The 14420-nt window shown below is 40.3% G+C and overlaps 1 protein-coding gene and 1 long non-coding RNA gene across 2 annotated transcripts; both read left to right on the forward strand.

Annotated features, from left to right (window-relative positions):
* The first annotated feature begins 490 nt into the window (after positions 1-490).
* LOC132470898 (uncharacterized) lies at positions 491-9475 on the forward strand. The gene is made up of 4 exons (XM_060069823.1): positions 491-904; positions 1527-3828; positions 6466-6699; positions 9170-9475. Exons 2-4 carry the CDS (start codon positions 1540-1542, stop codon positions 9473-9475), a joined length of 2829 nt encoding a protein of 942 aa, XP_059925806.1. The 5' UTR covers positions 491-904; positions 1527-1539.
* Positions 9476-10801: 1326 nt separating this feature from the next.
* Positions 10802-12708, forward strand: LOC132471303 (uncharacterized). Its single transcript, XR_009528826.1, has 3 exons — positions 10802-10837; positions 12138-12206; positions 12480-12708. It is a non-coding gene; the product is annotated as an uncharacterized LOC132471303 (long non-coding RNA).
* Positions 12709-14420: the final 1712 nt, after the last annotated feature.

The following is a 14420-nucleotide window of genomic DNA, read 5'->3' on the forward strand; positions in this document are numbered from 1 at the left end:
TCACTCCTCCAGTAAATAGGACGGATCTTAGCTACAGAGGCGGGCCGTCAGGGCCAGCAAAGCCTTCTCTGCTGGACTCGAACCTTTCAGAACAATACATTATTTTTATTAGACATATAATTGATACCTTTGAATATATATATATATTTTTTCATTCTATCTATTTTGCGACGAAGCGGCAGCGCGAACCCGACAAGCATGATTGGCCGGCCCACGGGAGGCCGCGGCCCCTATGGCATCTGCCCGAATGCCAGACCGTCCAGTCCGTCGCTGGCGCTAATATATATATTATCGTGCTGGAGGCAACGCAACTGAAGGAAAAATAAATAAATACGTATTTAGACTTATGTGAACAAACTTATTAAAATAGAATGAAAAAATAAATAAATAAATAAATATATATATATATATATATATATATATATATATATATATATATATATATATATATATATATTAAAAGGTATCAATTATATATTTAATAAAAAATAATGTATTGTTCTGAAAGGTTCTAGTCCAGCAGAGAAGGCTTTGCTGGCCCTGACGGCCCGCCTCTGTAGCTAAGGTCCGTCCTATTTACTGGAGGAGTGAACATTGTTTCATGTTTCCGTTGCATAAGAACCTTACGGGAGGGTAATGATTGGAAAATATCATGCATTTTGAATGTCCAAATAGCACACCACCAACATTTTAGTCGCGTCTCATCTCTCATCTTCAGTTGCGTTGCCTCCAGCGCGATAATATATATATATTAGAGCCAGCGACTGTCTGGCATTCGGGCAGATGCCATGTTTATAACATTTTAAAACTGTTCATCTTTCTTTTTTTTTCACCAGAAATACATCAGAAAAGTAGCTGTCCCCCTGCTCAGATTTTTGTCTGCTGATACCTTTAGCCTCACATGGTAAGTTAATATTTGTATCAGATTGTTTATCCATTTGTACAAACATAAATAAACATAACATTAAGCTGATATCAGTGTTAAATAATTTTTGCAAACTGAATTTACTCATTCCTGAGGTTGCCTTATGAGTATTTGCTCACATTTTTTTATAAGGCCTTGCTGTTAACAGAGTTCCTTCAGTTTTATCTGTTCAACATTTGATACTACATTGTGCTGTTAATACAAACTCATCACCTGCATCAATATATAAGCTAAAATAAAAAGTCCACTTGCAAAATTCCTAGATTCTTCGCTCAGAAGATGTGTTAAAAGTGCTGACCTGTAGCTTGCTATTTCATGTGAGGAAATGTAGTTTGCATGTTGTCTATGATCATATCTTAAATGTTTTAATGATGCTTGAAATAACAATATTGAGTCTCACTTATTTAGCAAAAAATAACAATAAAAAAAAAAAACAATAAAACCGCCATTAACGTGTTGTGTGGCATGCATGTGTGGGGGGGATGCAAAGTACTGTCCTTTTTCGTCATAATAAATATCCTGCTTATTTATTTATCAAGATCACATTCCCTTGACATGTTGTATATGAATTATTTGCTAATCTTTATTTTTTTTGTTACAGTGACCTGACCTCTATGTGGCAGTGCAGACATTGTGTAACCAGAGAGATTAGCAGGTACAAATTACTGAAACATTATAAACTACATCATCATTATGGGAGAGGCCAACAATATCAATGCATATATGTAAATTGTCCTTGCACATTCAGGACGTGGACTGGACTCCGAACCCATGTCTATAAAGCTCATTCATTCCAACCTACACAGACTGCTTTGAATTCAGTAACATTTAAATGTGAGGTATGCGGACGTAGTGACCTCTCTACTGAGAGGGATTTTTTTGTTCACATTGGGACACATCTGCGAAGTTGTGAGACGGTTGGTTGTGTATTTCTTGGATGCTCTTTCCAAACCAATATTAATAGTACATTTAACACTCACAAAAAGAGAAAGCATCATCCACACACACTGCAAGATTTTAAAACCAGTGTGATTAAGTTTGTGAACCCCGTTGAAGGACCGGTTGCCTCTGACGGTGTTGGGACTGGCTATCCAGCTGATGTGTCATTTGATGAAGTTGAGGCTGAGACAGTGACAGTAAAGGAAATTGGAGCTGTGGAAAATCTGCCAGAAGTTATTGAGCGGAAAATAGCAGCAATATTGTTAAAATTAGAACATATATTTCATATTCCTGCAAAAGGTGTGGATGAGTTACTGGAAGAGTTGCATTTTCTAAGTTCAGCTAGTGTACCTGTCACAAAGCATACAATTACAGAAATCTTCAAGAGCCATAACCTCAATATTGGTCCGGCAGTTGTCGAAGAACTTGCTAATTCTGTATGCGTCTCTAACCCTGTCTCTAAAAGTTTTGAAAGGTCTGGCCCTCTTGCCACATCCTATAAAAGAAAAAAATATTACAAGGTTCATTTTAGAGTTGTTGAAGCGACCGAGTATATTTTATCTGTGGAACAAAGGAGGTCATTTCAATATGTCCCATTATTACAGTTATTGCAGGAAGTACTGAGTCACAATAAAATACTGAATAAAGTGATTGAAGAACACACAGCTCAAATAAATAGAGAAGCTTTGCATGGTGATCAACGAGTTTACAGGTCTTTTCGAGATGGTGAAAATTACAAAACAAATAGCTTTCTAGCTGTTGATGAGTTGAGATTTTCCATAAAACTTTACATCGACGAATTTGAGGTTTGTAATCCTCTTGGGACCTCTCGCAAAAAGCACAAGCTTTGTGGGGTGTATTGGGTTTTGGACAATTTGCCGCCTGGCTCTCATTCTGCTCTCTCATCAATTTATTTAGCTGTTCTTTGTAAAAGTGACGATTTGAGGAAATTCGGTTTCAAAGAAGTGTTGGATCCACTTTTGAAAGATCTGGTAATTCTGGAGGAGCATGGTTTGTTCATCAGTCAATTGAATAAGTGTATCAAAGGCACTGTGAGTTGTGTAATAGCTGATAACCTAGGTGCCCATGGCCTGGCAGGTTTTGTAGAAAGTTTCTCTGGTGAATACATCTGTAGATTCTGTACAGCTAAGAAAACAGAAATTCAGTCGTTGACAGCTGGTCGTTTTGAGCACAGAACGCTGGAACTTCATGATGCACACTTAAAGTGTGCACTGGAAAAGGCAAGTGCATACTGTGGTGTTAAACGTGAATGTGTTCTGAGCAAGGCTCTATCACATTTTCATCTTACTGCAGGTTATCCTCCAGATCTTGCCCATGATCTTTTTGAGGGCATTATACCTGTAGAGCTAGCTCATTGTTTTTCTCTTTTGATTTCAAAAAAGTATTTCACTTTAGAAAAACTTAACAATTTGATCAAAACTTTTGAATATAAATGGGCAGATAAAACAAATCGTCCTGCTGCAATACCACAGACTTTCTCGGTAAAAAAAAGCATTGGTGGAAATGCACACGAGAATTGGGCTCTGCTTCGATTGTTGCCTCTGATCATTGGTCCACTTGTTCCGGAGGATGAACCTGTATGGCATGTTGTTTTGGATCTAAAGGACATAGTGGAGCTTGTTGTAGCCCCTGTCCACTCTGATGAGTCAATAGCTTACCTCGAGTTCAAAATTGATGAACATCGCCTGAGATACCAAGACCTTTTTCCCAACAACCGTCTTCTCCCTAAACATCATTTTTTGGAGCACTATCCTGCTCTGATTCGCCAATTTGGCCCTCTTGTCCATGCATGGACTATGAGATTTGAGGCAAAACATAGTGTCTTCAAACAGATTGCTCGCCATACCAACTGTTTCAAAAACATATCTCTCACTCTTGCAAGAAAACATCAGCTTGCAATTGCCTCTGACTTGCACTGTCTTCACCATAGGACACCTACTTCGGTAACAAGTGTCTCATCAGTACCCGTGGATGTTTTGCAAGGTGACATTGCAGCTGCTATTAAGCAAAGATTACCAGATGAGACTGATGTCCACATTACAAACTTTGCTTCATACAATGGAATGAATTACAACAAAGGAATGATTCTTGTCCATGGGCAATTATTTGGTCTGCCCGAGTTAGCTGAAATTCTGCAGATTTGTATTTTGCAAGGCAAGATACATTTTATTGTAAAAAAGTTCTCTAGTTGGTATAGAGAGCATTTTCGAGCTTTTGAATTGGACACGTCACATGTGAGAGAGGTGGCTCTGATTGAGCATGGGGAACTACTCGATGACTACCCGTTAGCTGCCTATTCAGTGGGATGCCTGCGTCTGGTTTCTCTGAAGAGACACACTAACTTGCACGGATAATGGGAGTAATGTTTGTAAGTATTCACACCCACAATCAACCCAATCATGTTCTCATCATACTGTTATCTTCAAGGTGAAAATAAGAAGAGGAACAATGACTTTGTTGTGACATTGAAAATGGAGAACACATTCTCATACAGGAGGCAGGAAATCCTTGAAGGAGAGCCCTTGGTTACAGACGTCAAGAGCAGATGGCCAGCTCTGTTCAATGCGAAAGAGGTGCTTGTCTTATGTGTACTGAGGTTTTATTATTAGCAGTTCCTTTTTCTCTCCACTGATGGTGATTAAACAACTAATGGGTCATTGTTCATTTTTGTGTTGGTTCTGAAAGGGTAAGTGACATGTGCATTATTGTATTTCCAGATCAATAAGGAGTTCCATCGCATATCAACTGTACCTCTTATCTCAACATTCTTTGCTGCTCTTGACCGGTACACTCCCCGCCTGATGGAGTTATTTCAGGGCAAGGGTGGAGTGCAAGGAAGTAAAATGAGCCATCTCATCGTGGACATTTCCAAGGTTTGTATTAAAGAGTTGATTATGCCTCTTGTCCCTGTGCTATAAGAGTATTAACAAAAATATGGAATATTGTCTCAAGTTTATTTTTCTTCCCTCAGGACGACACAATTGAAACAAAACGTGCATGTGTCCTCAAGTCCTTGTGCGTCTAACTGAACGAAGACCCAGATAAATTATTCAAGGATTATATGGTGAGTTACATACACAATGTTTGATTTAAGAGGCTGTAAACAAGTTGGAAATAAACAATATTTATTCGCTTTATATGATAAATTCTAGGAGTAACCAAGTGTGATACATATAAAGGTGCATTGTGTAGAGGAATTGGTGTTTTTCCCGAAAAATACTTGGCTTAATAAGTATATAATCTCTTAAATAAAAGGTTTTATTTGTATGATGTTAGAATGAGCATTCCATATACTTCCATAAATACATCTTCACCTCATCACTTAAAGGTCCCATGACATGAAAATCTCACTTTGGGAGGTTTTCTAACATAAATATGAGTTCCCCTAGCCTGCCTATGGTCCCCCAGTGGCTAAAACTTGCGTTTGGTGTAAAACTAGCACTAGCTGTTCTGCTCGCCTTTGAAAAAACGGAGGCTCAAGCGCGCTGATTTGGAATGTCTGTGCTCATGACGTCATCAGGAATCTCAGCTCCTCCCCTTACTCTGCCTGGCCCGCCCAGAGACGTTGGCCCGCCAATGAGATTCGACCGTGCGAGCGCCACGTGTGTGTGTGAATACACACACTAACGCTAACTAAGTGTTTCTTGTCGGTTCTTTGACGTGTCTTGTATTTCCACAACGTGACTGTCGTGGGGGTTATCTGAGCCATGGTTGAGAAGGAATTGGAACTTTGGTTTGACTCGCTAAAGTACATGAACTGCGACATGCCGCCGGTTGCCGCGAGGCACCATCGCCCGGCAGCGGGCAGCCGGCAGCAGGCAGCGTGCGGTTCAGTCGACTTCAGGTTGATGTGAAAGTGGAAGAACCAGAGACGTCGCAGAACCCGACAAAGTCGTTTGTGATTCATAATATCGTCTGGAGGCGCACACAATATGTTATATGATATAGATATCTATGTATATGATATTATTTAGATATAGAGCTCCAGGACTGTAACGCAAGTGTTGTACACTTCCTTGTTATTTGGATAACCGTTCTGCTGTTGGTGTGATGGCGCATAACACGTCGGACTCTCGTCTCTGGTATTTCTACAACGAGACTCGTATTGGGGGTTATCTCAGCCAAGGTTGAGAATGAATTGGGGGGGAAGGAACTTTGGCTTTGACTCCCTCAAGAACATGAACCACGACAAGGAGGAGAAAGGGATCTTTGCCGGGCAGCGCTTATGCACCTCCGCCTCCGGCGGTGGTCCCTCAGCGGGGCTCAAGCGGGAGACATTCGCCGCCAACAATCCCTTTCTCCTCCATGTCGTGGTTCAAGTTTGGGGTTAGCAGGGGAGCGTTGACCTCTATATCATTACGACTAGATGTGCCAAAATACATGTTCTAACGCACTACATCTTTTAAGTGGCTAAACATACATTTGAAACTAATACAAATAGAAATTGTTTGTTTTATGACAGACATAACGTAGTTTTAGTTTTAATACAATATTGATAATTTGTATCTATTTTGTGCAGAGCTGGTTTGAACTCATAAATTCAAGCACAAATAAAACGATGTACATATTATATCCCACAGAACACAGACACCGAGGTCAGCGCCTGCAAGGCACAAACTGTGCTGGGAGTCTATGCAATGAAAAGGGAAGGCGCGGAGCCTGGAGACGAACTAGAGGACGTTGGCGTCCTCATCGAGGGACAGGAGGTGATCAGCGATCTTGGCAACATCGGGATGGCCTTCGTGCTTTTATTTGGACTGATTTACTGCCTTAACTTAACCTACCCAGCAGACCTCAAGTGTACATTCGAAGTGGTACAGAAAATTCTTCTCAATCTGGATGGGCAGAGGCTGTCCTCAAAGGCACAGTTCCTAAAAAATAAGCTGATGGAGTGAATTCCCTCCAGATAGACAGTCTGTGGAGATTTTTTTTTATTTTTATAAGTTTAAAACTAGTTCAGAGGGTCTTGCATGTTTGTTGAGCAGAGAATCTTTTTTTAATGATGGTGTGTGTGTGTGTGTGTGTGTGCCTGCGTATGCGTGCCTGCGTCTGCGTGCGTGCCTGCGTGTGTGTGTGTACCTGCGTTTTTTTTGTGTGTGCGTCTGCATGCCTGCGTATGCGTGCCTGCGTCTGCGTGCGTACCTGCGTTTGCGTACCTGCGTGTGTACCTGCATTTTTTTTGTTTGTGCGTCTGCGTGCGTGTGCGTACCTGCGTTTTTTTTTGTGTGTGCGTCTGCGTGCCTGCGTCTGCGTGCGTGCCTGCGTGTGCGTACCTGCGTGTGCGGACCTGCGTGTGTGTACCTGCGGTTTTTTTTGTGTGTGCGTCTGCGTGCCTGCGTATGCGTGCCTGCGTCTGCGTGCGTGCCTGCGTGTGCGTACCTGCGCGTGTGTACCTGCGTGTGTGTACCTGCGTTTTTTTTTGTGCGTGTGCGTACCTGCGTGTGCGTAGCTGCGTGTGTGTACCTGCGTTTTTTTTTGTGTGCGTCTGCGTGCCTGCGTCTGTGTGCGTACCTGCGTGTGTGTACCTGCGTGTACATGCATTTGGGTAAAAAAAATTGCGAGTGTGTGTGTGCACCTGCATTACATCGGTTTTTCAGACCAAATGTTGAATAAAATTGTAAAATTTGAATTTGTATGCTATCTATTATGCACATTTGTTCGTATACAATACATTCTTGTACTAGGAATGAAAGAAACACTTGCAAGATCAACATTAGTTAAACTGACAAACCCCACATGAATTAATACAACAAGGTGAAATTATGTTGGACTAAGTTGTTTGACCAATAATATAATACATTTAAATTGATTTGATAAAAAAAACCTGCAAATTAGTTTAATTTAAATATTAAAATTATGTTCAAATAACATGATTAAGGTTCGCTGACATAACATGATTTGTTTAGGTGGCATGATAAAATCATGTTTGTTCAACAAACAAATAAATTCAACAAGATGCAAATTAGTTTAATGAAAATATTAACATTATGTTCAACCTACACATGTACAATGTGTTCAAATAACATGATTAAGGTTCGCTGACATAACATGATTTGTTTAGGTGGCATGATACAATCATGTTGGTTCAATGAAGTACAAACAAATAAATTCAACAAGATGCAAATTAGTTGAATGAAAATATTAACATTATGTTCAACCTACACATGTACAATGTGTTCAAATAACATGATTAAGATTCGCTGACATAACATGATTTGTTTACGTGGAATTTAGGTGGCATGATAAAATCACGTTGATCCAATGATTTTTTTTTTTGAGTGTTGAGGTGATTATTCCGTTTATTCTACTTCGCGCCAGCCAACATAATAAAACAATTCAAATACTTTAATAATTAGCCTTTTTCGTATTCGTATTGCATGCTTATTAAATGTATACTCTGTTTAAGTTCATCTCCCTCGAAAAGTAGTTCCCTTTAGAACTACGGTGAATAACGTTAGCTCAGCTGTAGGTAACTCGTTTCTATAGCAACCACACTAGGCTGGATCTGATCACTAGTTTAATAACGTAGTTGCTACATTCGTATCAAGTCAGTTTTAATGACGATCGATCAAACATGCACTCCTTGGTTTATTTTTACTATGGACCTCATGTTGGAAATGTATGTGATAGAAAACGATGCAAGCGGCGTATTGATCTACTGTGCTCAGTCAGCAGCAAGTAGAACCGACAAGTCAGCGGGCAATATGCCTGATTAATGCACCCCTCCCAGCCAATCAGAATCGAGCATTCTTAAATGAAGTAGAATAATGCTTATTTTTTCATTTCAGGCTCCAAGCAATCGAAGCATCCACGTGACAAGAGATGTTGTCATTCGATGTTTGATGGTGTACCTTGGGGAATCGACAGATGAACTCTTAAAAGAGTATGATGTAAGTAAAAGTACATGTTGAAATACAACATGTAAATACACTTTGGCAATTTTAAATTACTACTGCAGAAATACGTTTTACTTAAAACTCCCTATCTCTTTATATTCTTCCTGAGAACTCACAATACAGTTGAGAGACATTTTTACAGAGAGACTGAAGTAACCTCTAAAATAAGTTGCTTAGGATGACTTTAAGCTTCAAGAATGAGCTCACAGTGCTATATCATTTGTTAATAAGCTGGTTGGATCCTTTTTTAACTAATCTTGGATAACAATGTGACAAATGGCAAAATAGACGGACAGTCTTGCCTTTTAATTGTCAAAGGGTTTGAAGCATTTTAGGAGATGTTCAATTTGGTCATTAATATTTTGCTGTAATGTGTTTGCTATTTCAGGATGCTGATGAAGACGTTGTGTCACAGGACCTTGCTCTACAAAACATGAAAATCTACAATTTGAAGACTAGTACATCGGAAGATCCCGACGTTGGTATCGTGGTGGATGGTATCAAAGTTCTGAGCGCTCTGAGTAACATGCCAAGGGCTTGCTCCATGCTCGTTGGGTTAGCATACGCAGTGAATCTGGCCTATCCCAAGGAGCTCAGGTACACATTTGAGGCCTTCCAGAAGCTCTTTCTCGAACTGGATAGTTCGAAGCTGTCCCCAAAAGTGAAGAGCCTCAAAAATAAGCTACTAGTTTAAGCTTGAGAAGCGGACTGAAGGCTCTGTTCAATGCCTGATTTTCTGTGCTGCAGTTGATTGTTCTGAAAAATCCAAATAACCATACTCATTTCAGGGGAGTGGCATAATGTTTTTTACTTAGAGTTGGCAAAGGCCGTTGTTCTTAATCTTTGTTCACTGTAAAGGAATGCAAATTGAAGCTGTTTGTAAAAGATATTGGCCCTGATGATTTCGTTTGGCGCATGTAAAAATACACTCTGCAGTTTGTTAAATTTCTGCCTTTTTCCAAATAACCCCTCTTTCAAAAAAAATTGATTTATTGCACCTGAAAAATGTTAGATAAACATGTTCAGACAAAGTTCCAGAAATAAATGTTAACATGCTTTTATGGTTATACATGTGTATCTTTTGACCCCTTCTTTAGTAAATGCATGATATTGAGTGGATTATGCATAGAAAAATTATGGCAACAAAGTGACAATTAATACTATTGAATAGATTTCTATTCCTGTGATGCCAATTGATAGTGGAATTAAAACATTTGGTTTAGGTATGGATCAGTAACTATAGCAGTGTAAATGTGTTGAATTGAGTAGAAATGTGCTCAAATATGAGTCGACATATTTTTTATTCAGTAAATATAAAAAGATTTCCACCAGATATTCAGTGAATATAAATCAATTTTAACCAAAAATATAGTAAATAGATCAATTAACGCCAAATATATAGTAAATGTAAATCAATTTACACTAAATATATAGTAAATGTAGATCAATTAACACCAAATATATGTTAAATGTAGATCAATTTACCCCAAATATATAGTAAATGTAGATCGATTTACACCAAATATATAGTAAATGTAGATAAATCTACACCAAATATATAGTAAATGTAGATGGAAATTAATTTAGATTTACAAAATATTTTTGTGCTATATTGCTATGTATTTGGCAAGTTATTACTAAATCCAACACATTTTTTGTTATCACAATTTACTTATTTAGTTTGAATATAGTTAATTTATTCAATACTTATTAATTCAAATTGTAGCAATTAAAATCTATTCAATTGTTTTACGTGTCACTTTGTTGCCATAATTTTTTTAAGTAACCAATGGTCACATTTTTTAGAGTGCATAACAAGATCGAAATACATCAGAGGAGTCACACAGGAGAGAACCCGGTCAGGTGCATGGTGTTTGGAAAGAGATACACACAGAAAGGGCGTATCTCCAGCGCACACAGACTTGGGAGAAGCCATACCGTTGGCCTAGCACATTTCACCTCCGTCTTATGCAAGGTTTTTGTGCGCAGCAAGCTTTATACATGAGGCCAATGAGGCCAACAGACCGCTATGGAGAGGAACCGCAGGCTCCTAGAGGTATGTCTGTGTGTCTGTCCCTCTATCGCTCTGTCTGTCTGTCTCTCTATCGCTCTGTCCACCTGTCTGTCGCAGTTTTTCCGCTAGAAGAAATTGGTGCCGGTCATGTGACCGGGAAGGTTTCATTTTACCGGTCAAATTGGAAAAAAAACGGTCGGATATTGTCTGTGTTTATTGCACTTAAAAAAATTGATAGGCAGGCTATATAAAGAAGAAGAAGTGTGTGATCATATTTTGATTCGCCATGGTTGTTAAATACCGGTGCGTCGCAAAGCTTGCCGCTGGCTTTCGCTAGCTTGCCGCCGTTTAGTTCATAAACCTACGGTAGTCTATAGGGGAGCATGTCTATGTTCCCCGAGTCCTATGTTCCCCTCTTTGTATGAGACTGGGGAACATAGGACCCTTTTTTTAAAAAAAAAGGGTCCTATGTTCCCTGCTTTTCCCAAAAAAGGGTCCTATGTTCCCCGATATGTATGTGACCGGGGAACATAGGACCCTTTTTTTTAAAAAAGGGTTCTATGTTCCCCGGTCTGTTACTTTTTCCACCATTACTGCCAAATTCCGGCCGAGATAACTACCATTGCATGTCTTTACCTTTTGTGGAAGAGGGAGAGACGTCGGAGAACCTGACGCAGTATATTCATACGCCGGTAAACAAACCCCCGAGAAGCCCAATCCCTACGAGAGCTCCCCGCGCTACGGCCATCCGGAGGCGCACAGAGCTTTTGGCCATGATATTATTATACAATTATATTATATACTATTAGGCCTATATAAAGAGCTCCGGGAGTCGCAAACGGCAACAATCACTTTCTCCTCCATGCTGTAGTTCACCCCGGACTGCACTGCACTGAGTTGGCCGGTTGAACGCTGATTGGCTGTTACGTTAGACATGTCACTCTGTTGAACGCCGATTGGCTGTCTTTACGCGAATGCCGCGTCAAAATTTAAATATTTTTAAAGATTGATGGATTGCGGGGAACATAGGACCCTTTTCTGGGAAAAGCGTCCTATGTTCCCAATCGGTCATTCTGACCGGAGACATTTAGAATTTTCAGTCCTCCTCATTTTTTTCCCGCCAAAGACCGGTAATTACCGGACAACGGGAACTACTCTGTCGGTCTCTCTATTTCTGTCTGTCTGCCTGCCTGTCTCAGTTTCTGTCTCTCTATCTCTCTGTCTGCCTGTCTGTATGTCTGTCTAACACTATGTGTGTTGTTGTTTTATTAGCCACATTTATACGTGTGTTTTTTCTATAAATGCCAACCAGCCATCCTGTATGAAATGTCTTTTGACGCAGGATGTGAGGAAGACTAAGGAGCTGTTGAGCCAGAGCCAGATGACTGACCCACATCTCCTGTCTCTTGAGGTAGGGGCTAGCATCGCTTGTCTTCACTTATAAAAACAGCCTGCAGCATTATGCAGCATGCTGTAGTGTCACGTTCTGAACAAACTAAAGCACTATTGATCTGGACCACTGGTTCATATAACCATGGAATTTAGGTGGATCACTCAATGGACATCCTTTAAGGAAAGGAAGACCTTTAAGGACCAACTCGACTACAAATAGATCAACATTGATTAATACACAAGAGTCCAATCAATGATCCCTGATCTGTACCTGTCATCTGTCCTCTCCCAGACCCAGTACTAGGTGTCTGTGGAGGCCCAGATCCCCACATGGCAGGGCTCCCTGCTGGGTGCCGCCCCGGGCCCTGGCCCCGCTCTGGACCCCGACCCCGCTCGTCCTCCCAGCAGAGATCAGCTGCAGCCAAGGACCCCAGCCGTCCCCCTCTCCCCAGGCCCCGGGGTCCTCTGTAGTCCCCCGACTACAGAACCCCTCACGTGGAGGGGTTCAGAGCTCTGGATGGAACTGGTTCACTTGAAACTTGTTATTGTTATACCTTTTATACACTGTATGTACTATATGTACTGTGTATGCACTGTGTAGGGTGGACCCACATGGACTGTGCCCCACAGCACTGGTGGACCTCAGTGGTGCGCGACAGTACTGGAGGTGGGACGTGGAATTGACAATATACAAGAACAAAACATAATACTAATAATATAATTTAGGTAACTATATTATAATTATTGTTCGATAAATATAGTATTGTGTCCTGTTATTATTTAAAGCTAGTGTCACTATGTGAGTTCCATCATATGTTGTCCTTTACAATGTTTCCATTAGGTTCAGTGTTCATTCCTTTGCTAAATAAACCATCATTTGGTTCTCTGTCCCCCACTGGCCACAGCTTCTTCAGTCAGACTGGTGTCTAGAGGGGGCTTTGACCAGCTGTACCCAGACAATGTTTTGTGTATTTGTTGTTTTTTCTACATTTGCATATGAGTTAAATAGTTTAGGACCCCCTCCCTACTTAAAGCTTGGACCACATTAATGTTTACTATTTCACAAGGTCTATCTATATAGCGTATATATTTAGTGAGTGATGTATACTACCTGGTAGACCACCAGAGGGAGCTAGTCTCATACGTTTCCAAGAGCTTCCAAGTTACGTCGCTCTGAGCATGAATCTCGATTTACCGCATACATTTACAACAAATGTTCTTCATTCAATCGTTTATTTCATTCTTCTTCTGCAACTTGTTTTGACCCTTTTGTACTTCCACAGTTTAACCCTAGACCCCTGAAACCCTAGACAGGAAACCCCTAGACCCTCTAGAAAACCCTAGACCTTCTAGAAACTCAAGAAATCAATGTGTTCACTCGCTTGATGGAGAACACAGATGAGGGAGTGAACACATTGATTTCTTGAGTTTCTGTGTGGACACACATCTCTGGGAAGAGCTCGGAGGAATCTGAACGGCTTTGTGATGAACATCCTCAGCTAGCCAAGGACATTGAATTATCGCTGATAATATGAAATTATTAATTGTTTTTATACTGCATTATCGTTGTTAGGATGATGAAGAAGGGTGATTTCATTGGCATTTATTCACAAGACAAAAGATTGACAAACAAAACGTATTTTTCAAAAAGTAGTCTCACCAGTAAAAAGGAAAACCTTTCGATAACAACAATCATAGTTCATGTTGCAAGAAATAGTCCCGCGTTCACAGTAGTTCTGAAGCTCTCGTTGTCCAAAGGCCTGAAACTAGTCATTAAAGTTCCCATGGCATGCTACTTTATGGATGCTTTAATATAGATATTAGTGGGCCCCTAACATAGTATTTGAAGACGTTCCCGAAATTCAGCCGTGGTGCAGAATTACAGCCACAACGAGCCAGTCGCACATTGAGCTTTCCCCAAACGCTCCGTTTCGGTGTCTGTAGCTTTAATGCAAATGAGGAGGAGAGAGGCTGGTCAAGGAGGCGGGTGGGGGTGTGGCCCTGAGCAGCTTGCGGCCACGGTAACATGCGTTCTGTTTACAGTGGATGTTTCGCAAAGTATTTTGTCCGTGATTACGTTTCATTGAACATATCGCAAATATGAATTTGTTCTCAGCCTATTTTTTGCCATTTATTTACTGTGTTACTATGGCAGAATAAAGAATAAATTCATGCATTATCATTCAACTTGAACATTTGTTTTTACAGTATAGAGTGGTGGAGGGATGACGTA

Source organism: Gadus macrocephalus, chromosome 13, assembly GCF_031168955.1.
Source record: "Gadus macrocephalus chromosome 13, ASM3116895v1".
NCBI classification, from domain to species: Eukaryota; Metazoa; Chordata; class Actinopteri; order Gadiformes; family Gadidae; genus Gadus; species Gadus macrocephalus.